Source organism: Taeniopygia guttata, chromosome 14 (genome assembly GCF_048771995.1).
Source record: "Taeniopygia guttata chromosome 14, bTaeGut7.mat, whole genome shotgun sequence".
NCBI lineage: Eukaryota > Metazoa > Chordata > Aves > Passeriformes > Estrildidae > Taeniopygia > Taeniopygia guttata.
This window is the reverse complement of record NC_133039.1, coordinates 1,060,729-1,086,555: the sequence shown is the minus strand read 5'-3', so window position 1 is coordinate 1,086,555 and position 25,827 is coordinate 1,060,729. Positions and strand designations below refer to the sequence as shown.

The window sequence follows — 25,827 nt, the reverse complement described above, 5'->3', positions numbered from 1 at the left end:
AGGCGAGGCGAGGCGAGGCGAGGCTGCTGTGTTTGAATCGCGGGAGGCGGGGGGTGGGCGGCGGCAGTGGCTGCCACGTTGCCGCCGGCGCAGCCCGGCCAGAAGGGGGAGAGGTTCGGCAAAGTCCGGAACCGCTCGGCAATGGCCGGAGGCGGCTGCTGAGGCGGGGAGCGGCTGCCGGCTCGCTCTGCCCTGCTCGGCGCACGGGGCATCGTGGGGTGGGCGCTGCCGGCTCAGCCGCCCGTGAGGGAAAGGGGCGCGATGCTGGCCGACAGCCTGGTGGAGGAGTTCGAAATCCGAGAGGATGAGCCCTGGTACGACCAGCAGGACCTGCAGCAAGGTGAGCCGGGGCGGCGGCGGCGGGGGGCGTGTGAGGGAGGGTGTGCGAGGGCAGGGGCCGCGTTGAGCGGGGCGGGTGAGGCGAGGAGCCGTGGGGAAGCGCCGGGCGCGGGCTGTGTGAGGGCAGGGGCTGCGGCGCGGGAGGGAAGGGGCCGCGGCGGGCGGCGCGGAGGCAGCGGCACCGCGGGGCGCCGGGCGGCACCGGGCGGGCGGCGGGAAGGGCGCTCGGGGGCCGGGGTGCGGCGGTCGTGCCGGGCTCGGAGCGGCGGAGCTCGGGATCTCCGCACGGCCGCTTCCCGCCGCCGCGGGATCGCTGTCACCGGTAAGGACTGCGGCCGGCTTTGTCTGAGGGAAGGAGGTGCGGCAGCCCAGCGGAATGGTGCCGGGGTCCCTCTCCGCCCGCAGGAGGGAAGCGGCTCCCCGAAAAGTTGCACCTTGCGCAGAATGTGAAGGTGCCCTGTTCACGGCTGGTGCTGGAAGCACCGCGGTCTGATGCGCTATTGCGCCCTGTTGAGCTCTTTGTCAGGGTTTCCACTTGATGAAGTTGTAGTCGTAGCAATGTTCGATTAGTTGCAGGTCCATTATTGGAAACTCTTTAGGTTTTCTTATTAAAATATCAAATAACTCCGCTACGCCTCAGAAAAACACGTGTATAGCTTCTATATGTAATTCCATCAGTAGGTCTTAAAACACTATATGCAAGACGTAAATGCTGTTCATTTCACAAATGAGAAAGGAGCCATAGGAATATAAGTATAATTGCACTAAAAATCTTTTAACAGGCATGATGCGGAAAGAATGTGCAATTTCCTTAAGAGCTTAGTGGCATTTATGACTGGTATTTACTTAAGTTACTTAGTTCTACTTTTTGTTTTTAATCCCGAGTTTGTTTTGAAAGGCGAGTTCAAAGCTGTGGCTTCCTGCAAACCTGCTCCAGTTTTACACGTTTTGCTTTTATATTGAAATGCATTAATTCTTGGGATTGGTGGATGCAGCTGGTCTGTAAACCATAGAGAAAGCTAAGCAGTATTCACACTGAGATCAGGTATCTGACCGCAGAAACTATTTTTGAGTCGAGGCCAGGTCTCTCTAATTGTATGCTATAAAAAATAGCTAACTGAAAGCTGTATTTAGGTACTCTTCACCCAAAATTGAAGTTTTCCTGGCTCTAGGATACAAACAAATCAGTTGAAATAAGATCCTGAAACTACAGTTTGCTGTCAAAGGGGAGAGAGTGAAAAGTTTGAAGGCATAATTCAGTAATGTTTTTACTGTGTCAATGTTTATGGAGTTGAAGACGTGCAAAAACACTTTACAATGTATAACAACTGACTTCTTGCCGTTTCTCTACTTTCCTCTTTTAATTAAAATGAGTGGAATAATCACCAGTTGACTCTGCTGTCGGCTTTTAAGTATTCCATTCTAGAGGTTTAGTGCATTTTGGGGGTTTGGTTGATGTACCCTCAACACATGGACACAATCTTTCTGGGGATTCTCTCTTTTTCCTAAATGGAAGCCACGAATAGCCTTGCCAAAAGCAAAAGGAGAAAAATAAAGTGATGAGCAAGTTGAAATGCAAAGAAGAAATTCCTTACAGGAACGTTTTTTAAATGTTGTGCTGTACTTTATTTTTGGGCTCTGAAGGATACTACTCCTGCTGCTAAGGCTAAGACACACGGATGTGTGTAAACAGGGTAGGAAGTGCTTATCAAGGTCTCGTGAAACTCTTCACAACCCAAACAATCAGTGCATGTTTAAAAACTGATGAGTATGGTTATGAGAACCTAGGTTGTAAAACATTAGAAAGCACCTTGAAACAAGCTTGAAGTCCTTGTCAATTGGTCTTTGAAACTTAAAATGAGGGTAGGGGTTTTGGAAAACTTGACAGTCTTCCTACGTACCAAAGATTTTTGCCTTGACAAAGGAGATGGGCTTTTCTGGCACACTGCTCATGCATAAAGTGCTCATGGAATTCTTGTGAGGATGGGAACAGACATCCTTCTGCGATGTTTGCTGAAGTATGCTGACCTTTAAAAAAGAATTTATATGGACTGCTCTTTTTGCATCTTGCTGTTACTCACTTTTATAGAACAGAGGGTATTCCGAATACAGAACAGGAAATAGGAAACTAAGTAGATTTAAAAAAAATAATTTTACAATTAAGTAAACTTACACTAGTCTTACTTTTACATTTTGCACAATTAGTGCCTGTTGCTGTTTAAAAGAATAGGCTAATTTTAGATTGAAAATTCTCTTAATAATATTGTTAGGTGGGTTATGAATAAGTAGACGAGAAGGATTTTGGTATTGTTTTACCTTTTTTTCAATGATGGTAATGCAGTCCAAAGAGACTGTGAAGCACTGGTGAGGGTTGTTCAACATCACAGAAGACATCCTTGAAGTCTTGTCTTGGAGATTGCTGATGGAGCTGTTAAACACCAGTACAACTAATCAGATTTACTAAAACAAAGATCTTTAGATTCGCATATATGCATTTTGCATTATTAAAAACCTCTCTGCTTCCATCTTTATGGTGAAAAGGAAAAAGGCATGTCTGTCAGAATTTAGCTTTGCTTTGCATAAATTTACAACAGAAAATGCAGTTCTGCTTCTAGTGTTCTACCATAACTCTCTCCAGAGAAATGTAAATTAATACTTTCCATTTTGTATCTGGAAAACATACATGGCACATCTCTCTTGTAAAATTTGCTCTTTATAGGGCTTCCAGGTACTTGACACTGTGGAAAATGGATGCAAAATAAAAAAATTCTGAATTTTAGAAGAGATGAAATTATTTCAGTACTTGCTTTCTCTAGAGTTGAGGTTTTATTGTATGTTCCTGAGTGCTCCCACTTGTATTTTCCCCCTCAGAAACAAATTGCCTTAATTATAAAAGTGTTTCTCCCATAGTAACCCATTTGTGCTTCTGCCAGTCTAACAAACAGAATGGGTGTGAAGTATGACATGAATTCCATTATTCACCTTGTATTCCAAGTACTGTGTGCTATGTGCTATTTGATTAGTAGATGAGCGGGCATTTAACAATGAAGCTGTAACTCCTAAATGTACTTAAACATGAAAACAAACTTTCACTTTGGGAAGGGAAATGGTAGTAATTCCATTATGCATTATGTCTTTAACATAATCCTAAATCCTCTCTAAAGCTTTTTTCTACTCTATTAATATAAAAGAATAGACTATTTAGTCTTTGCCTTGAATGATGCTAGTATTGTTTTAAAGATGGTGGCTCCTAGTAAAGATCTGTGCAGTACAAGAACTTGTGAAGCAGAACTCCATTTTCTATAGGATAATGAATTCACTGAATTTGAAGACTACAGTATTCTGTAACGAGATAGAACAAACAGCTTGGTGTTTGACTGGGAGTTACTCTGTCCATGGGTAAACAATGTGTAATCTGTTTACCAAATGGGAAAAATGTAAGCAGGATGCCTTAAGGTTTTCTTATCCAAATACTTTAAATCCTGCTTCATAATGAGTGGTGCCTCAGTGAAAAAGCACTGGGAGGATAAACTCCTAAGTACAGACCAATATGCCTTGTGCCTTCTAATTGTACATATTTTGAAACTGAAGAGCTCTCATGCAGTGGGATTTCTTTTAAATAATTTTTATGACATTTAAGCTAAGAATCTGACCTTAAGGCAGGAAACAATGCATTGTGGCTGTAAAAAATGTATAAAGAGTAGCACAGCTGTTGTTTTGCCAGAATTGGACATCTACAACTTCACAGACAAATGTTTGTACTGACTTGTCCTTGTAAGTCTGAATTTGGTCTTTGGCTTATGTATGGAGATGGAGTAATCATTTTGGACAAGCTGCCAAACTGAAGGTTAGCACAAAACAATCTTGGGGCAGTATTGTATGTATTACAGTTCCTAGCTGATAAGATAACTGTGAGGGAGCAGGAAAGAGGTAGCATAACATGTTAAAAAAAGGGCATTGCAATCAAATGGAAATGGAATTAATGTGTTTGCTTCTCTGGCTGTAATTACTGATGATGCAATACATGTCTCCTGTTTATTCATTTATGGCTTCTTGATGCGACTCACAGATTTTCTTGACTTCTTTCTGATTAATGATACAAGTTCTATGTGAGAACTAACTAGGTGGTATTGCATGCATACAGGTCATGGGTCATGTGATGAGAAGGAGGTGGAAAATAAGCTATTTCTAGAAATCTGTTGGATCCTTAACATGTAGTACCCTCCACAGAGTAACCACAGTTTTAGCATTAATTCCAAGATTTATTTCTTTGTCACATTATGTTAGCTTTTAAATTACACTTGTCTTTCAACATAATAATACAGAATATCTAGCATTTCTGATCCTGTTGAGCAAATATCAAGCTTCCCTCTAGAATGGAGCTGAGTGTTCAGATGACTTATTTCTTAATTTGCAACAGCTACAGTCACTGTACCCTGGAGGTGATTGAAGATGACTGAAGTGAAATTGAGATTAAATGCCTGAGAACAAATGACATTTAAAGTGATGTTTTGGAGCACATGAAACAGTTCTTGTCACCCGAGTTTATGAGCTTGAAAAGCAGAATAGCTGCAAGTCTCCATCAGTTTTATGTCTTTTGATATTATTGTTTCACCATGAAAAGCATCTGAAACCTTCATTTAGCACTTTGATCCTAAGTGACCTGAACTCTGGTAGAGGGGTAATGGGGAGGAACAGTCAAGTCAATAAAGAGTTCATCAGCTTTGGCCTGGGTCTAGACTGATGAGCATTTATAGGACCTGCTGTACTTATTCTTCTGAGTGCTGTCAAGAGGATGGAGCCCAAGAAACCTTGAGCAGAGCTGGTGCAGACTGGGCACAGTGTGGAGGTGAACATAGCTGGGTGTGTCTGAAGGGCCACGGGGGAACTGAGGAAGCTTCATGACATCAGAGTGTCCCTGGGTCTCAGGGCTGACTTAGACTTGCATCAGTGATGGTAGATGAATGTTCTACTTGGGTATGAGCTAACTTCCATGTTGGGTATTGGAGATAACTTGAAGCAGTTGTAACAGCAATAAGAAAATACCTCAAGTATTTGATAACAGGCTTTAGAATTAGACTACATCATGGTTTCTCTCACTTACGTGCAAACATGATTTCTTTGTTTAGATCTTCACCTTGCTGCTGAGCTTGGGAAGACACTACTGGACCGTAACACTGAACTAGAAGAATCCTTACAGCAAATGTATGCAACAAATCAAGAGCAATTACAGGAGATAGAGGTAAGATATCTAAAGGATCCCCACATGAAAGCATCTAGACCTGCAACATACAGAGTGTAAAGTTAAGATCTGAATTTCTTAAGATCTAATGGAAAATATTGAACAATCTTTCACCACTTCTGCTATTTTGAGAATTTGAGAACCAGTATAGGTGGCTCATACTTAGAACTGTTTCTCTGATTACCAGAAGCTTTGTTACACTAAAGGTTGGATTTAGTTTGTTTAATGAAAAATGACTGATATTGTTTGGTTTTGTACAGGAAAAATACTGCAGTTATTTTTATTGCTAAACTTTCTGATTTTGCCAGGTAAAATAACATTAAATTATATGATGATAAAGACATTAATAATTTAAAATATTACATGAGAATTAATGAGTGCAGCATTGAAATTTAAATACCAATAAGTGCAGATATGCGATTTAAGTAAAATCTGAAAATATATACTTCCAGTAAACTGATCTGTGATAAGGGGAAGTAAAGTCTATTTCAATGTAAAAGCAACCCTGCAATGACCAAAAAAAAAAAAAAACCCACAACAAACAAACAACAAAAAAGCCCAGAAAAAAAAATTCCATTGAAATAGTATCTAAATATATGATATAGTTGATATCTTGTTCCATATTTTCCAGGGAAAAAAACCAAAAACATAACCATCCCTTCAAAACCAGTCATCTTTAGGTAACAGAGTGGAAAAAACTGGCTATTTTTGGCAATTTCTCTTTTTTTAAATATTGCCTGTGTTCTTGCAGAGCTAGCATTTGTCAGCATAATGAGATTTTTTCAGCTATTAGAGGGCAATGCATGGTCTCTAATAATTAAATTATTAAATATTCAGGACTTCGCTGACTGACAACATATTGAAAATGTAGTCAGCATTTCCATTTGGTTCTGGTGTGAATCACAGGGAGCAGGCTGTGACTGGTATGTACCAGATTTTTATGAAATCTGAATTCCTTTGTGCTAGCAGTACTGCAATTAGAGATGTGCATTTTGTACAGCTGCAACTTCAGACAAATGCTCACTATCGTAGTGGAAACAGGTAACTGAAAGCATCCTAACCTTAATAAATACAAAATTACAGGTGTCTTTAAAGTAGTCAACACAAATGCAGCATTTTTTTGTAAGTGATAAGGAATTTCTGAGTGCAGTTTGATTTATTTTCTGAGTGCAAGTGTGTTTTTAGAAGTTACTTTTGTTTTGTACCTCATCTACTGGCTCTTGTATTACGTGCTAACTGTAATCTTTGTTATCCTATTCATTCTGAGATACAGGGCTTGGAATGGCTGATATTTATATTACTGCCACAGCGTTAGAAGATCTATTTACTTCTGCAGAGACTGAAAATACTTCATTGCCATTAATAGTTTTTATAAAAAGATCAATTTTTAAGGTGTAGAGAAGACAGACACTTCCAAGGTGCTAAACAAATACTGTAGACAAGGTACTTGTATGAACAACCATATTTAAGAAAGTGTTTAGACAACATACCTTTTGAAATAACACACTAGAACTTTGTGATAGGCAGCTAACCTGGCTGATGGAGTGCAGCTACTTAATAAGCAGCATCTTAACACTATCTAGAAATGTGGAAAATACATTATTGCTAGGCTACATTGATTTACAGAAACAGTCTAGTGCTGTTAAGAATGCAATATTCCATTGGTTTAAGCCAGTTTATTTGCTTAAGCTGTTCTGGTGGTTCAGTGTTTATAGAGGACATAAGAGAGCTGCAGCTCCAGGAAGTGTCACCAGTGTCCTTCCAGCAGTGATCTGTAGCTGGTGTGTTGCAGGATCAAGTACATGTGCAGTCAGACAAACTGAGACATGACACATTCATTTTTTTTCTCTTAATGTCTTGCTCTGCCAAGACTTGGGCAATGCTACTTTTTGAAGGCTTTATATGATACCTCTTCAATCTCTTTCCTCTTCTTCATCAAGGAAAGTAGCTATGCATTGGATTGTCTTATTAGCTCCCTCCAAAAGGAGAGGGAGAGAGTGGGAGAACAGTTTTTGTGATGCTTCTGATGTATAAATATTGCCTTCACCTTTTCTTTTCTTGAGCCAAAGGGTGTATTTGTATCTGCTGTAGGAACATGCTGTCTTCTCAGTCCTTTTTCCTGTCTCAATATTTTTTCTTTTCCCCAGTGCCATTTTAAAGTGTAATAGCTGCACAAAACTTTACTTGCTCCAAAGAAGTTTCTCTTGCATCTGTATTTCTGGCAGAAAAGAGAAAATGAACCCCTTGTTCAAATACCCAGAGACCCTCCAATTGAGGAACTGAATACATTAGCTTACTGGCACAAGGAATTGTTACAGGATTTCACTGAAACCAATGGGAATAAAATTTGCATATGCAAGGTATAAAGCAGCTCAGTCTATTATTTTCATATCAGCATTTCTGGCTCTTGTGGAATCACAGGATACCCTGTTGCACAGGATACATGTGCAAATGGCATATTCAGCCTCTATGCTTGATTTTTCCCAGTTTTCAAGTTCTTGTCTCTGTAACTTACATGTGATATTTCAGCTGTTCCTGTGGCTACTCCACTGAATTTCTATACTAGATTTTTCAGTGCAGTATATCCATGTAAATCTTTGGGAATTTTTTCCTATTAATTTGTATCTTAGAGGTAGCAAAGTCTAGAGCTGGCTGAGAAATCATTCTGAAATACAGCATTGCCTTGTCTGTACTACAGGGGAAGGGTCAAAGACTGTGGTGTGCTTAAGATTACATCTCATATATTAAATACTAACACATTAAGCATTTTACAGCTTTGGATCATTTTATCTGACCTTTGTGCTGACACGTGTGCCAATAACTAATCACTGTAGATGTAATAAAGGCTGCATGGAAACAGCAACTTTATGCCTGCCTGGATCTGTTCTTAGCACTCAGACTTTGGAAATCCTGACACTCCAGTTTTCATGTGCTAGAATGCAAGGTGCTGCTTCATGTTAGGTGCTCAGTTGTTGGGGACATAGATTAAACATGAACTTCTAAAGTATTTGTTACATCATCTTTGGTGGTCTGGTCATACCAGGCCAACTGGACACCAGCCCTGAAGATACTGGGGATGGAAGGTGGATGAAGTGGTGCTTCATCCCTTCCATTCATCTCAAAGGTCTGCAAAAGCCCATTGTAGTAAGTGGCAACATCTCTTCAGGCACCAAAGCCTTGGCTTCTGTGTTTAGCCACATTTGTATTGCAGAAGTCTGAGAGCCTCCAGCTCCTTCCTTCAGCTATAACCAATAGGGAAAGTTAATCACTAATGGGTCACACTGAGATTCGACTGCTAATCTATGTTCTATTTTTGTGTAAATCCTCTGTCATGTGTGCACAGGCTACAAAAGGATCTGGCCAACAGCTATCATGTTGATCTTCTAGAAGTCTGTATGGAGCAGTTACTAGTCCTAGATTAACTTATTATCTGTTCTTAAATTGCCTAAAATGTAAACCCACCGATCTTTTAATGAGGTAAAAGGTTAAGTAGAATATTAGAAGTTTTGAGTATGTAACAGGCCTATGTAAAGAGAAATAATTCTGCCTAGGAATTTGCTGAATGCTCCTACTTGAAGCTTAGTTTTAAGAGAATAACATGTAGCAATACAGAATATATTGTAATACAAATTCTAGGTAAGAACAAAATATTTCAGATTTAGGGGGTTAGACTCAAACAGAAAAGAACTGTCTCATATAAATGCTCATGTCCTGGGTGGGAGAATATAAGACACTTTTTTAAAGAGCTTTAGGTGATTGTGAACCGCTTAGACTAAGAATTCCGAGCTTTCTGACGTTATTCAGGAAACTAAACTGTGTATGTAGGTAATTGTAAAACCCAAGAGGATTAAATTGAGAATACTTCATGTGAGGTTTTATTTAACAAATAAAACCAGGAGGCCTTTGTTTTGGATTACAGTAACTGGCATAATTCCCTGTGAGTGATTAAAGATTTGAATTCAATAACTTATACTTCCTGACACATCATAGCCACACACTGTCCTAACAGTGGCCACAACCTAAATTCTGCCATGCTGAACCTAATGCTGCTTCAGACTGGAAGAACTTGGGTCAGCTGAAAATATGTTTAATTATAGATGGTGCTACCCAGTATTTCAGTTTTAATGTTGAGAAAATTGTTGGGTCAACAGATAAGGAATTTCTGTTGGAGCAGACTGCAGCCTTAGAACACAGTGGACAGGTAAGGGCTGTGTTGGAGCCTGAAGGCTCTATCAGTGCTGACTGCAGCACAGCCCCATACAGAAGGCGTGGGCACAGATAAAGACAGCTGGCACCACCAAACCCAGCTCCTCCAGGTAAGGGCTGCTTCATGAGCCTGGGATGACCTCCATGACAAAGGCAGATTGCTTAGTTACTGATAGTGTACCTTCAGCCTAACAAAGCAAACACAGGAATTTACATTTGGAAAACTCAGGAGTTTCTCTCTGAATGTGAGCAGAAATGCAGCATAGGACCTGTAGCTTATGTTTCAAGAGTAAACCAGTAACAGCAGACCTGTCTTGCAGTACCTCACAAAGCAAGTGGAGCTCTTGCGGCAGATGAATGACCAGCATGCAAAAGTCTATGAACAGCTGGATGTGACAGCAAGAGAACTGGAAGACACTAATCAAAAACTGGTTGCCGAAAGTAGAGCTTCACAACAAAAGATAATAAGGTAACAAACTTTCAAAGATTCCCTCCCCCCAGCTGTTAATATCAATAAGAGCAGTCCAGGTGTATTTGTGTAGTTACTGGGTGGCTGTCTCTGCCTAGTGGTGTTCTACAATACTGGCAAATTGAAAGGTTAGTTTTATTTAAAGGTCTTTTCACCTTTTAGCTTGACAGAGACTATTGAAAGTCTACAAACACACATAGATGACCTGCAGCGACAAGTGGAAGAACTGAAAAAGCCTGGACGAGGCCGGATGAGCCAGGAGAGATCTGAGCAGCCAAGATCAATGCACAGTTTCTCATGTTTGAAGGAGCTGTATGACCTCCGCCAGTAAGACTTTCTACCTTACATAGTAAAGAACACTGAAACTATTTTAAGCAAAACTTTAAAACTTAAGACAGGAGCACAAATACCAGACAAGCTGGAAAAAAATTACCTGATGTTCACAATTAGTAAAGTATCTCTGCTGTATGGTACTGTCATTACTTCTGGCCTGCTTCTAGACCACACCAGTATTGGTGCTCCACTTTATCCCCAGAGCCAGCATATCAAGTGGTAGCCTAGAAAACTTACAACAATTTACACCCCAGTGTTTTCAGTCAGATAAAAGCAAACACACAGATAATCTGAAAAACAAACTCACGAAATGGAAAATATTTCCTGTAACTTACCTCCTTCCTTGGATGTTCACAGATATTTCCTTAGCTTTTTCCAGCTTAACCCGATGAGAATGACACCTAAACTGGGAAGATGGTGCCTGGGCTGCTGGGCCTTTTAAATGTAGAGCCATTTGACCCAGCTGAACTGCATTAATGGGGCCATCGGGACAATTACCTGGTAAAAGCTCAGACTAACTCTAAGCCTAGAGGGCAATTTTGTAAAGAAAACACTTCCACAGACAGAATAGGGTCTTGTATCTACATGGAGGTAATACTCTAAAATAAATCATAAATCCAAAAATAAATTATTTCTTTACAATTCAAAAGATAACTGGATCCTTCAAGCTGACAAAGGCTTGTGAAAATACCAGCCTCCAACATTGCTTTGTCAATTAAGAAGCTTGTTTCTACATCAATAATGACAAAAGTTACAAGAGCAGAGTGCTGTAGAGAAAAATAGTCTCAGAAAGTACTGCATGGTACAGGGAGGCAATGTGTATTTAAACTTAAATTATAATTTAAACTTACATTATCCAATCAGCTTGTCTGTAACATGAAACTGTTAACAAGCTGCCATTCTGCCTAGGCTGTGAGCTTGGTTTGATGGCACGTAAGTCCTTACAAACCCTGTTCTGATTACTAAATCAACTGATTGGTTAGTGCAATGGCCCCTGTTAGTGCTCTGAAGTGTGTTAGCACACAGTTTAAATATATCATTAGTTACCCAGGACAGGAAAACTTTAGGTGTGGCCAGCTGTACTTCCTACGTTTGATAATCCTTATTTTGTTTCTGCAGGTATTTTGTTTATGATCACGTCTTTGCAGAAAAGATTACTTCGATGGATAGTCAGCTAAGTCCTGTAGAAGAAGAAAATGAGAAGTTAAAGAAGGCAGTGACAGTTCTGCAAGCCCAGCTGAATGCAGAGAAAGAGAAGAGAGTAACCATGGAAGAGGAATACAGTCTGATGGTGAAAGAAAACTGTGACCTGGAGCGGAGGCTGGTTGATACAGACTTGTATCGGGCTCGTGCGGAGGAGCTGGAAGCAGAAGTAGCTGAAATGCGACAGATACTTCAGTCTGAAAACACACTCCATAATGCAGAGAAATTGGTGCCAGAGTCCTTTTTCATTTCATTCAAGGAATCTCTAGACAGGGAGCTTGGTCAGAGCCTGGCAGATGATGGACTTCTGACAGTATCGGAGCTGGAGAAGAAGGCACTAAAACGGAGCAGCAGCGAAAGCCTCCTGAGCAGCGCTGCTGGGGCAGACATTCTCAGGGGCCACGAAGAAACGTGCATTAGGAGAGCTGAAGCTGTGAAGCAGCGAGGGATCTCTGTACTCAATGAAGTTGATGCTCAGTACAACGCTCTGAAAGTGAAGTATGAGGAACTTCTGAAGAAGTGTCAAATGGATGAAGATTCTTTGAAACACAAGGCTGTACAAACACTGAAGCAGTATTCCAAAGACCTAAATGTGGGGAACACCCAGTATGATCTTTCAGCTAGCAATCAAGAATTCACAATTGCTGAGCTAAGTGACTCTTCCACAAATGCTCCCCCTGAATATAAAGCACTCTTCAAAGAGATTTTTAGCTGTATCAAAAAAACAAAAGAAGAAATAGATGAACACAGAGCAAAGTACAAGACACTCTTCTCTCAACCATAACCTTATCTGTTAGTCAAGAACACACTTCATATGAATGTCAGGTTTCTTGAGCACTCAAAATGAATGTTTTGGATAGGCTGGTAGCCCTGTACTTATTAAGCTAGTTAGTTATCAGCTAGATTCCCTGTTCCTGTGTAGCAGTAGATTTAATGTTTAGCACTGTCACACAAACTAGTGGTTGTAAAGCAAACAAACATCATAGCTTTATGCTACACTACTACTTCATATTACACTTAATCTCTGGCCAGAGCAGTGACTGACACTTGTTTCCTTAGTCCATTTCAGAAATAACAGAGCTAAGAACTGTGACTCTCTCACAAGAACCAGACTAAAGCTTTCCTTTGGTTCACAGGGATGATCTAGCCCTATGACTACACTGACAGAAAATGAACAAAAACAAAGCCCTGGCAAGTCCCAGGGGTAGCGTCTCCTCAGCTCCAGGAAGGGAGCAGTCCAGCTGATCTTGCTTTGGCAGGGTGGTGGAAAGCTGTGCTTGCTTTAAGCCAATACCACGTTTTCACAATCACTAAACTCTCCCACAGATTAGTATAAATGTCTTTCTACCAAGAAAGGATTTGATGTAAAGTTTGTGTGGCTTTTTAGATACGGTTTCCTTTGTAGGGCACTTTGTCTTAAGGCAAGATACTGTGAATTGACTCTATGTGTTACTTGGGTCCTACGGTTCTCCGGTGGAATGTCTGCAAAGTACATTTTTATGTGTATTTGGTGAGTTAGAGAGTTGTTATTTAGCTATTTAACTTTAGAAGTAGCATTGACATAGTGGAGTAGCTTTTAATACCACAAACTCCAAGTGCTTGAGGAGACAGGCCAGGTAAAACCTTACATTGTTTTGTCTGTTGCTTCCAGTGTTGGCCTCTCTTGACCAGTTCCATGCTGCCTGGGGGGGGTGGGAGGATGGACTCAACACTGGCAGCACATATCCTACTGAAAATGGGACCACACTCTTATTCTCTGTCTCCTTTTCCACTTCCTAATAGTAAGTCATAAAATACTTGATTTCTGAAAAACAATGAACATGGAGGTTTTCCTTTGGAACAGAGAGAAATTAGGAGGAAGGAAAAAAGGCACAAGGAAAGGTGACATCCTTCTCTTTCTCCTTGTAAAGGGTCTCATAGCTTAATGTGGCCAGCAATTCTTGGGAAGCAGCTTCCTGCTGAGTTGCTGCAAGGTACCAAACCTTTGACCCAGAATGTTGACAGTTTCTCAGCTTTAGTCCAGCTGCTGCTGCTGCAGCTCTGCTGCCTTATGCTGTTCTCTATTCAGCTCGTTCTTCAGGTGCAGTATTAACACTTCATGTTGTGGGAGTTTCTCTAAAACATGTATGGTAGTCTGAAAATTATTTAAAAATGGGAATCTGAATCTTCTGAATATTTTTCTAAGCAAATAAATAATCCAGTCAAGCTACTTGTATAAGTAGTAATTATATCCATCTGTGCCAATCAGGAAACTGAACTTGGTGCAGCTGGCACCTGCATTATCTTGTCTTGCCATCTTTCCTACAGAGCTCAGATGGAGTTCCCACGAAATCTGTATTTTAGAAAAGTTATGCTACATGGAAAAGAACAGGCCTGTCTAGGACAGAAATACAGATGGAAGTAAGTAGTTTCCCCTCATTGTTGTGGTTTTTGTCAGTGCTGTTCAAAAAAAAAAAAAGGTGAGGGCAGGGAGAGCAGAAAAGGTGCTCTGCCATGGTGTTACTGTCCTGTCACTGTGTCCCTCCCCTCCGCACCCATCTCACCCCAGTTCAGAGGCTGGAAAGCAGTAACCTCAGAAAGACACAAACTGATTCACTACCAGTGTTCCTTACCACTTCAGGGACGGGGCAAATCACACCTGCTGGGCAGAAGACTTGTAAAAGCAGTTCCAGATTTTTGGTTAAATAGGTGATCTTCAGTGGTTTATTACTTTTGGCTAATTGAGAGCACTTAGAGAGAAACAATTTCTATGCTTTCAAAATACCAAAAATATTTCCTCAGAACTTCTTGATTCTTCTGTACTGTACTCCCCCCTTGGCTGCCTGTTCCATTGTTGAGCTTGGGCTGTCCTGCAGCACTTACCTGTGCAGGCTGTGCAATAAATCCTCCAGGCTGAGTCCTTCTTAGAGCTTCTCCTGGAGCGTGGCTTTCCCAGAGAGCTTTCCAGCCACAGCCACTGGGCCAGTGCCTGTCAGGGCTGCTTGAACATAAAACACATCCCAGTTTTATTGATGCAGTTAATAAACTACACTAACCTATTAAATAAGGTAGAGTATCAGTTCAGAATTAGCCATTTTCCACCAAAATGTGAAATGCTGTAAGTGTGGGGACAATATTCTTAGACAATCTTATCTGGATTAACTACCTTAATCTTCTTATTTTGGTCAACAACTCAACTCAGCCTTTTCTGAGCGTAAGTGGATGAAATCAATAGAATCCCCTTTAGCTTCTCATGTGATGGAAGCTGCAGCAGAGAGCAGGAGCAGCAGTGACCGTGCTGTGCAGTGCCCACAGCAGCCACTCCTGCTGGTACTGCAGGTAAGGCCAGTTCAGGGCGGGGTCCCTGTCCCTGCTGCTGGGCAGCCCAGGGAGCTCAGGGACTGGCACTGCACTTTGCTCTCCACCTCTGTCCTTCCCCTCCAAGCCTTCAGCATGTAAAAGGAGCACGTGCAGCTTCTGTTTCTTTTTGGACAAATACAAGGCAAGGTAGAATTGACCTTTGAGATAAAATTTTATTTAAAAATTACACAAAATAGAGGTTTTACATGGTTGCTGCGTGGTAACGACAGCTGGATGCCTTCCAGAGGGTGCCCTCGGTTACTTACCTTGCTCTCACATACAGTAATGCACAAAGTCTCTCAAACCAACCCCATACCAGTAGAAGAAATCCAGTAGCTGTTCCCCATGTCTCAGATGTAGGTACTTCTCCAAATAACTCATTTCACAGACACAGGTGAGAACAATGGTTATGTAGTACAGAGTTCACAGACAGTGATTTTGTTCCCCCCTCCCAGGCCTGACATTCCCATGAACACGACTACCTGCTCTCTATGAAGAGGGCTGCAAGGGCTATGACAATGCTCACACTAAAGTATGAGCATCCAGGGATTTAACAAAAACTGGGATGTTTGTAAACAAATTTAATTTATTGGCATTACTTACAAAATAAAGGTTTTGACCATGATTTTCCATCATGTCTGTGTCACTATATGGTTTTATTTTTTCATAACGAAACAGAGGGAGAATTGCAATACATTAGAAATCCCAGATTAATCAAGCTGCAGACAGGGTCCCACGGTGCCTTCCCGGCGGCTCCACGCCTGGGAGGCCATGCAAACTCTGAGTCTGGGGTGTCAGTGGCTGCCCGCAGTGCCCAGGGCCCAGGGCAGCTCAGCTCCTGCCCCGGCTGCCGCGGCCACGGCATCGCTCCAGCTGTGCCACCCGCTGCGGTTCCTCCTGCGTCCCCGAGATCGCCCGACACCTCTGCCACCGCTGTCAGGACTGCACTGTCCCCTTAAGATACCACATTCCTCCGTAGCTCACGCAGCAGTCCTGGGGAGACAGGGAGAGGCTCTGTTAGGCTGCTCAGGCCCTTCCCCAGAGGCGTGTAGGGGGTGTCTGCATCTGGGGCTGGGTGATGTTTCCTGGTTACAGTGGCACTGCTGCGTTGATGGTTGGACTGGATGATCTCAAAGGTCTCTTCCAACTTTGAAGATCCTATGATTCTAAAGTCCATAAAGCCTTGGGAATGACTGGCTGACTCTGGGACAATAAACATGATCAGTAACAAGCCCTTCTCCAGTGCACAGGAGAGGGCATGAACCCAGGGCACACACCTGAAGGACAGGTGGCTTCCACGGAGGGGACACATGAGGAGGGGAAGGCTGAGAGCCACAAAGGGACAAATGATGCCAAGGCAGTGAGGAACAGCAGTGGCTCCGGGGGAGAACCTGGGGCTCATGCAGAAGGCAGCTGAGGGAGGGAAGGATGTGTGAGGGCTGGAGGAGCAGGGCAATGGAGGGCTAAAGAGGTGCTGAAGCTCAGGGGAAGGGGCTGAGGGGAGCAGCAGGACAGAGCAGGAAAGTGAGGACAGTCACAGGAGATGAAGCCTTTTAAGAAACCCTTTCTATGATAATGGAGTGTCAAACCTCAGCCCTGCCGTGACCACACCTGTGCTATGCTTACAGCACCTCAGCAAAGGAGCGCAGGAATTGGGTTGTCCTGGGGCTCAATTCTTGTTTCTATTAGGTGAGCACAAAGTCTCCGGAGTTCTGAGCTAACGGCTTCCCTTTCTTTCGCTCCAACCTCCCTCTTAGGCAATTCAACACTGGCTTAAGTACCACTGCAGAACTGAGGCTGTGGAGCTTGAATGTATCTTTGTTTCTAAAGTCTTGGGGGTCGTCCGTAACAAAAACAAACCCAGAAGTTAAAAAGAGGGTTTGCAGACTGATCTATAAATGCAAAAATACAACCCCTGTCAGTCTGTTCCTCTGTGTATAAAAATGAGCACAGGCAGATGGGGAAATAGGAGTCAACAAAACCAATTTCACTTGAAGTGGAATACAATCTCTTGTGGCTTAAAGAAGCCAGAGAATCTTCCCATTTAATTAAATGATACTTCTAAATTTTATTTCAGAAACAAAGGTAATTTCCCCTAGTCCTGTGACAGAAGTATTCAATGCAATAAAGCCTGCCACAACACAAGGCTGGTCATCCACTGACTTACTGATTTACATAAAAACAGTGCCTGATGACTTAGGAGCAAGTATTTTTTCTAGAAATAGGTTATCTGTTAAATAGCAACAGCATGATGAAAAACTAATGCCAGTACATTGTCTAGATGTTCCAGGAGAGCTGGCACTTGAGCTCATGTAGTCGCTGACAAATTCCCCGGGACTGGGAGCCAAAGGAAATATTGTCTAGCAGGCAGAAATGTCTGAGCTTATTTTACAGCTAAGACGACCAGGTTCTTTCAAGCAAGACCAGTTTGCTTATTATCACAGCAACAGATCTGTAGTTCTTCAAAAATGCTATTATTCATTTGCAGATCACTATGTAATAAAGTACTTAAGCACTTGTCTTATTGAAGTGGGTGACAGTGAGCAAAGGCCCAGCCACAATGATTAAAGTATTACATTAGCTAGCAACTTTCTGCTTGGCCATCCAGCATCTCTTTTAAAGTCATGGCCTGTGTGGTCTGTACTTTATACCTTAAATTTCTTGAGCAAGTAAATGGTGCATCTTCAAAGAGAGATGAAAGGATTTAAATAAACATTTACAATGAGATGTGTTAACTACTACTCTGCCTGCTGGTTTTGGCCAGGGTTTTGTTCTGTGCAAAGCTGCACATCCTGCTAGAGAATAAAATCCACTTCCTTCTGAACATGTGGCACTTGTGCTTTTCAGCACTAACCAGCAGCAGTCAGCTGGTAAAACAAAGCACCTGGCCGAGCCCTCCCACCTCCTTAATGTTTAATTCTGCATAATTTAAAAAGAACTCAAGTATCACATTTACTACACTCTGTTCTCTGCTGCTCCAAGATGACAGAGAGATTTGTTACAAAAATACAAAATAATGGAGAGAAAGAAGATAGAGTGAGACAAGTGCATTTTTAAGAAAACAAGTTGAAACAGAGGCTGTGTCCATATTCCAACAACAACTCTTCTATCATCCTTATAATTTGTCAGTTCAAGGTAAAATATAATCCTTTGCTCAAATCAAGCATTAAAACTCATGTATTAATTGGATCAAACCCAAAGAGAACAGAAGCTTACCTTTAACACTCTATCCACCTCCTGCTTGTTGAGATCCTCCCCACACTCCTGACTCAGCTGGTTCTGGATGACATTCCTGCGCACTCGGTAGTTTTTCGAAAAGATTTCAAGCAAAACTTGGCGATGCTTTAAAAAAGAATGTATTGTAAGTACACAGAGAACAATTATTCCTGACTTTCTATCAAAACTGCACATGTCTTAGTCTGCACAAATTAAAGGATTCTTGCTTCATAATCCTGAAACCATCCCATATATTCCTGCTCTCTGGCAGTGCCTTATCCTCCAAGGGCTCTACAGGGGTCCCTCCAGACCCTGTGGTCACACCTGCACCTGTTCTGTGACCTGGGGCACCCCAAAAGTACAAAAACACACTGAAGAAGGCATTGCAATGTATTCCTCTCAAATGCTTGCATGGGAGTTCACATCACTCCAGGCAAGAGGTTGGCTAGGTCTTGCCTCTTTCCTATAAAAATGTATTCAGTTCATGGAGCTAGGAATTGCACTGCCCATCCACAGGTCGTTAGGCACCTAGCCTTTCACTTCATTTACTCTGACAGCAAATAGAACTCAGCAGATGCTCACAAATGCTGCAATCATTTCCTACTCCTAAGTATAAACAGACACAACAGATACACCTGGTAATCTCTGCTTAATGTTGCATTACCATCAAAAGGAAAAAGCCCTTGCACTGGATCCTGGTCTGAGGCTTGCATTGGAGAATCCTTTCTTCTCACAGGTTCAGAAATAGCCACTGAGATGGTTACTGACATGAATACCAACATGTGATGAGCTTCCTTTCAGTTGGGAATAGGTTGGTGTTAAAAACACCAACTGAGAAAGAGGAAAGCTATCTGCTATTCAGTAACAGAAACATGGATGCACACAATGCCAAACACTCAATAAAAATATAGTGGGGAATATCCCTTATTTTATCTTTACCTGATCATAAGTGTCACCAGCTTCCCAAAGTGCATAGACCTTTAGTTCATCTGGTGAGGCAGCAGTCTGTGGAGGAAACTGAGAACAAGAGGCTGTTAAAAATAACCAGCTATTTAATGAGTTCTGCTTAATGATTCCATGATACTGTATCCCTGGACACCCATTACTGAATCAAAACTCTGGCTGCCATGGAATAACTGCTGAAAAAACTCAATTGCTGTTCCACCCCACACTGGAAGGGGTGCCTTGGCTCTGGCAGCCCTGTGCCTGCTCAGCACCTTCTCACAGCCCCAGTGACAGAGCAGGAACATGGTCTGTGTCACATCTGTGACCCAGGGAATGGGATGAGCACCATGGCACCCTGAGGTTGTCTCAATGTGCCCAGGTTTGACTGATGGCTCTGGTCAGGGTGGGACAACCTGCACAGGGCACTGGTGCCACATCTGTCACACACCAGCCACAGCTGGGCTTTCAAGGGAACTGCTGGACATACTGGAATGCCATGAGCTGTGCATGGGAACAGTTTCCCAGTGGTGGAGAGTTGACTACCATGTACCAGAACAATCCCAGGGCTTGGACCTTCATGGTATCCATGGCAAGGTATCTGTGGATTTTTCCTATCAGCAGTGTTTGCTTCCAGACTATCCAGAACAGCTGAGAGCACCAAGTGCACTGCAGGGTTCTTCTGGCAGTTTTTGCATTTACAGTGTCAGGTTTTACAGATTCAGAGCCCATCCTGCAGTTACCTGCTTCCCTAATCCCCAGTCAGCAATACTGACAAGCAGGTGCTTCTGCTGTATTGCTATCTCTGTTTTGGGGCAGACTACAGGACTCAGAAGACTGAACACTGAGAGACAGTGAACCAGATATTTGCTCATTTCAGGCTCCAGAAGTGACAGTGGTTTTGCGTGTTTTGTTTTTCCCCCATGTGCCAAGCTAGAGAAACACATAGCTTTTCTGAGGCAGAAGCCTCACACCCCTGCAGACAGGAAGGAGCACAACTGCCTCTCCCCTTAAAAAAATAAAATACCATCCATTTGCCTTAACATTTCCCCTTGGAGCAGTGACTAATGAGCACTGCTGGAATATGCCTTCACTCCTGACATGTCTCTTCCTGTCTGTCACTAACAATTTATTCCTTGCTAACTGCCCAGATGACCCAAATCAATCATCTATGAAAAGCTAACAAGCCAGTCCCAATTGTTTCAGCATCCTCAATCCTGGCTGCTGGTACAAACCAAACCTTTCTTCCCAGCCTCCCTCACCAGTCAAAAGTCTTGTGCATTGCAGAGTGAAAAGATCAGCATTTCCTTTCATGTTCTGTCTCTGATCTTATTGCAAAGGGGAAGGGTTTTGTCCAGTGGGAGCTGCCTAGTGGGATTAGCAGCTTTGACTTTCAGGTTAGTCCAAATGGCTGGGATATAACAAGGTTTTACACTTGGTTTTGAGCCAGGATTCAGGCTGACTAGGCTCACAGCACCTGACATAATTCTCCTCCCATAAGGACACTTGCTTTTGAGGAATAATCTCTCTTGTAGGTTTTCAGCAGAGATAAAATCAAATACTCCAGCTTCCCTCCATGCAACAACTGCAGCAGGAATGGCAAAGAGCAGCAGGGCACTGGGAGCACCCAGGCACAACCTGCTGGGCTTGACAAGTGAGCCAGCACAACCCAGAGTGCAAACTCCTCCTGCCCCAGCCACAGGGCTGAAACACAGCTGTGTTTATCCAGCCATTCTGTGAGGAAACGGCTTCCAAACAAACACAATACTTGGGAAGAAAAATGCACAGAACCTCCTCCTCCCAGCCAGCCTTCCTTGCAAACTGCTGCAAGCCAACAGCTCCCTGCTGGCTTGCTCCTGTCACACAGCCTGGCCATGGGAGTGGGAAATGCCATCAGGGATTCTTCAGAGGGACACACAGCACTAACAGCTTCAGTGCCTTGCCATCTGCTGTCCCTTTGCTGGCTTATGTCACCTTGATCTCTCCAGCCTCACCTTGATACAGTTCTCTGCTACCTTAAAATTCCTTTAAAAACATTTGCCCTGTGCTCTTTCCTGCTCTAAGCTCCTGGAGCAAGTGCAGGGCTCTTGGGAGATGAACTCCACGCTGCCATGTTCAACTGGAACCTCTCAGGGAGGAGCCCTGGCCTCTGGGAAATGTCTCACTCAAGCACTGAGCCGCTGCCAGGCAGCCTCACGTTATAGCTGCACCAGATGGAAGGGGCTGAGAGAGCCAGAAAAAACTTATCAGCTGGAGAAATCCTAAAGGTAAACTGCTGATCTCACCTCTGAGGGAGCCTGCCCTTGGCAGCAGCCTGCAGGGCTCTCTGTGAGTGCAGGGCTGCACTGCCCTCCTGCCAGCCCAGCCAGGCAGCACGCACACAGCAGTTACATCATTTCCTGAGGCCTCAAAAATATCCTCAAGTTTTGGGCAGAACCCTGCCACTCCAGGGGCCATGGGAAGGGAGCCATGGCAGGAGCCAGCCACCCCCCAGTCTGCAGGAAATGGGTGTTGATCCTCAGGAGCCAGAGTCCTGCACAGACACTTCCCATGGGATGGGAGAGTGGCTCAGCCCAGGGCACAGGCACCAAATCCTGCCTGCCCAGGGCTCCTCTCCTCTGTCTGTCCCCTCTCCTCACCCTCCCCATGGTGGCACCAGCTCAGGATTTGCTCTTTCCTGTGCTTGTCCCTCAGACTTGATGAGGGACAGCAAGCACAGCACCCTGCAGGCATCCCCATGGCCTCAGCTGCAGCTGGAGTGGCCTCTCCTGGCTCCCCACAAATAATACTTATCTCACACCCCGGGTGCTGCTGCTCAGCTCTGTAATAGATCTTGCATTCCCCTGGTAAGGTTTCAATTGCCATTTTCAGCCACGTTTTCTCTAATATGTAAGCAGTCATGCCAAGAGTGTCTTCACCCGCCAAAGAACATCATTTTAATTACCTCAGATCATTGATTTTTATCACCAAAGCACTTTCAATTACAGAAAACTAATGAGTAACTATGAAATCCCACACTGAACAACCCTCCAGGCTTTCCCTGAGCTCAGGCGCCCTTGCTGGGTTCTGACAAAATTGTCCAGGGGAACAATCAAGAAACTCCAAAGTGTCTGAGCCCATGCAAAGAGTAAACCCAGCCCCAGCACCTTTGCCATCTGCACAGAGCATCAGGGGAGGCTCAGGGGCAATGATTTACATTGATGACAGCAGTACAGGCTCATACACAAGAGCTCAATTATTGCAGTAAATTCTGAGTCAGCATAACTAAAACTTGAAACAGTCTCCTCAAGAGACATTCCAGGGACCACTTCTGCACCTCTTCAGGTCTCCTGTGACAGGGTTTTCCACATAGAAGGAAGTTCCCGGCCACCTTTCTTCAGCAGGATTTTGCTTTTTGAAAAGATAAACGAGCTCTCTTTCACTTCTTGTGTGGATTTTCAAAATCCCCAAATTTCCAAAGCAAACAAGCCCCAGTCCCAAACAACAGATCAAGAATGACCTCAGCTGTTTACCAACAGCATGGCAGAGGCACACATTACACCAGGTGCAGGGGAGAGCCTGGCCAGCACCGAGACAGTTCCAGGCAAGCACCACCCCAGGCCTTGGAACTGCCAGGAGAGGAAGGAGAAAGCACAACTGGTGCTCTCCCAGTGACATTTCCAGGCTGTTACTCGGCTCCCAGGTGCCACAACATGTACTCTGCACAGGACTGAACATGTTCCTGCTGCCCCCCAGCAGCTCCCATGCTCCAGGCTCTCCCAGCCCTCCTGCTTCCTGCTTTTCTGAGCAGTTCACATGTTCCTTCTCCTCTCTCCCCAAAGGCAGCTGCTCTCAGGCTCCTTCTGGTTGTAACCCAATCAGCAGTGCCAGATGTCTTGTAAAATTAATTTCCTTTTAGGCTCTTTCCTGTGATGCCAGATTCCCTTTGCCCTCCTAAGCAATCCACTGTCTCCCAGCCCAGCTCTGTCTCACGCAATCACACCCATCTTTTCCATACAGACAAAGCAACAGACACCTCTGCACAGCCTAGGAGGAAACAGAGAGGCCAAGGAAACCTGCTGCAGATGGGCTTTGTCACTTCCAGAGGCTCTGCTGGGTGTGCCCTGCTGCTCCCAGGCAGTCAATGTCACCTGTCCTCTCCCAGCTGGGTCCCTGTCCCCAAGGGAAGGAGCTTGTGCAATTCCAGGAGAACTGATGGGAACCTGGCCCTGCCTTAGATCATGTTAACAGGAGCAAGCTGGGACAGCAAATCACTGTGGCACAACACCTTGGATGTGGAAATGGAGCCCCAAGTACAACAGGGCAGAGTGCAGAGCCTGACAGACAGAATTCCAGCAGCTTCAACAAGTCCAGTATTGGACAGGTACTCTGAGCACATCTGTCCTTCTGGTCCATCAGCACAGGGCACAAATATCTCACATTTCAGATGTTGAACTGCCCCCCCTCCCCATCCCTCCCCCAGAGCACACCAAGGGAAAACCATACTTACAGGCACCAAAATCTGTTTGCAGCCAGTGTCCAGCACCATGTCCTGTAACATTTTGTCTGAAATGCCACTGAACAAGGTATGTCCTGGGGGCAGACTGGCTAAGTGAAGGTTAAATAACCGTTTAAGCTCACTGAGGGTGAGTACAAATTGTTTCTTAAATGTGGACGACACAAAGGCCTTCAGTTCCTGGGCGACCCTGTCGATGCAGCCCCCGGGCAGGTGGCCATTCACAGGGTCCATGGAGCCCTGGGCTGGGTGCAGGCCATTGACCAGGCCGTTGTTCAGGCCCTCGTGGGTGTCCATGGGCTCCTCCACACCCACAGGCTCCTCTTTAATGCGGATGTTGGGAACGTCCGTCTTGGCCGAGCTGTCGCTTGATTTCATCTCTGCCTTCTGCTTCTGGAACTCCTTCTCCAGCTGCCCATAGTTCTGCTTGACTTTTGCTTTAGCCATGTTGACCCTTTGCTCCCCAGAAACCAGCAATGGATGAGCTGGTAAGAAACAAAAAGTACCATAAATCTCAGCAGGGCTCATAGTGAAATAAAACCAGGAAACATAATATGCTTATGAAATCTAAGGCATTTTACACTGGAGGGTTTTGCTGTTTTTTTGAGGGCAGTGTGTACTTGTTTTTCTAAAGCCAAGTGCTTGGGGAACAGTGTTCCAGTCAAGGAATCCGAAGCAAAGTGTGTTTGTTCAATCACCAGGACCTTTTCCATATTTCAGGAAACCAGGATACAGACTGCTTACACATCTCTGCTTGTGACCCAAATACATCTTTGTCCAACAACTCTCCTTTTTGTCTTTTAGATTCTCTAGTGGCTGGTGGGCCTGGTGCAGCCCCTGCCAGAGACAGCACCAAGATGTCACAGGTACAGAGAGGAGTGTGGAAGGGTTAACAGTGAACCTGAACAGCCCTGCAGCAGGAGGTGCACAGCACAAGAGGCTGAGACCCTCTGCTTAAGTGTTATTGCCCAGTAATGGAGAGAAAGGGACAGGAAGGAGTTCTTTCCCATGGGATCCTGCACTTCTTCCCTCTCCACACCCAGCCACCCAAAGGTGAAAGGGAGGGGTGTGTTGGCAGCAGAAGAATCCAGTCCTTGCCAAAGCAAGGAGTGCAGTGTTTGAGATAAAGGCATGCCCAGCACATATGCTGTTACCTTCTCTGCTGCTAGGCTCACTAATCCTCTCCAAATAACCCAACACCTAATCCTTCTGAGCAGATCAGACACAGGGTATTGAAATGGATTCATATACTCCTTTGTCAGTTCTGCTTACATTCCTCAATTGCTCCAGTGTCTGGCACTGAGCCAAATGTCCAGTTAAAACTCTGGAATCTCAAGTTTTCACAATCTTTTAGGATTTTGGAGCAGCTACTTCAATACTCTCACTGCCAGCCATAGTGAAGAAGGATGTCAAAACCAGACAGCTTCACATCTCCCTACAGCCTCCTGCCATTAATTCTCCAGTAATTGCTTGGCCCTCAAGCACACCAGAGATCCTAGTGCAAATCAGAGAAATAAAAACTCATCTCATTCACATTAAGTTGCATTAACATTAAATTGAGAGGTGAGAACTATTTGTGCACTGGCTCTGTCTGTCCTCCCTTCAGGAGCTGGTTACACCCCACAAACTGCCTTAAATGAGCAAATGGGTAAGAGAACCAGCTGATTTTATAGCGTCAAACAGCGAGTCCCCAGAGCCACAGACTTCTGCTTCTGCTACAGGGATGCCACAGGAGCTGGTGTCACCCCAACTTCAGTGACCTTAGTACAGACCATGATCTGTCTTAAATATTCCAGAGGAAATAGTCAGAAAAAAAAAAATACATTAAACAAAACCAGTCTCCACCACATTCAAAACCAGAGAGGAACTCCAAAACATCAAGGAATACAGATGGGCAGATGAATACATGCAAATGCGTCCACATGATCCAAGCACAATTCCATTTACCTGATTGTGCCTCTTGTTTCTTTGGTGTCAAGTGCTCCTTTAAGAGATTATAGACCTTTTCTAATCTGAAAAACAAAGACACAATATTCCAGAACA

At 43.8% G+C, this 25,827-nt stretch overlaps 2 protein-coding genes across 6 annotated transcripts in view; one reads left to right on the top strand and one right to left on the bottom strand.

Moving 5' to 3' along the window:
- The first annotated feature begins 33 nt into the window (after positions 1–33).
- CDR2 (cerebellar degeneration related protein 2) lies at positions 34–15,766 on the top strand. The gene is made up of 5 exons (XM_002197467.6): positions 34–340; positions 5,469–5,581; positions 10,108–10,256; positions 10,419–10,583; positions 11,709–15,766. Exons 1-5 carry the CDS (start codon positions 262–264, stop codon positions 12,574–12,576), a joined length of 1,374 nt encoding a protein of 457 aa, XP_002197503.4. The 5' UTR covers positions 34–261; the 3' UTR covers positions 12,577–15,766.
- POLR3E (RNA polymerase III subunit E) overlaps positions 15,285–25,827 on the bottom strand; it is a 28,654-nt gene continuing 18,111 nt past the window's right edge. For 4 of the 5 annotated variants that reach the window (XM_030284621.4, XM_030284622.4, XM_072935667.1 and 1 more), the window contains 5 exons: positions 25,732–25,796; positions 23,779–24,269; positions 19,287–19,364; positions 18,348–18,473; positions 15,285–16,124 (listed from right to left, as the gene is read on the bottom strand). In XM_030284621.4, the coding sequence (XP_030140481.3) occupies positions 16,068–16,124; positions 18,348–18,473; positions 19,287–19,364; positions 23,779–24,269; positions 25,732–25,796 (817 nt within the window). In that variant the 3' untranslated portion in view covers positions 15,285–16,067. Of the gene's footprint in view, positions 16,125–18,347; positions 18,474–19,286; positions 19,379–23,778; positions 24,270–25,731; positions 25,797–25,827 lie in introns of all 5 variants that reach the window. The other variant, XR_012058272.1, reaches the window with a different exon arrangement.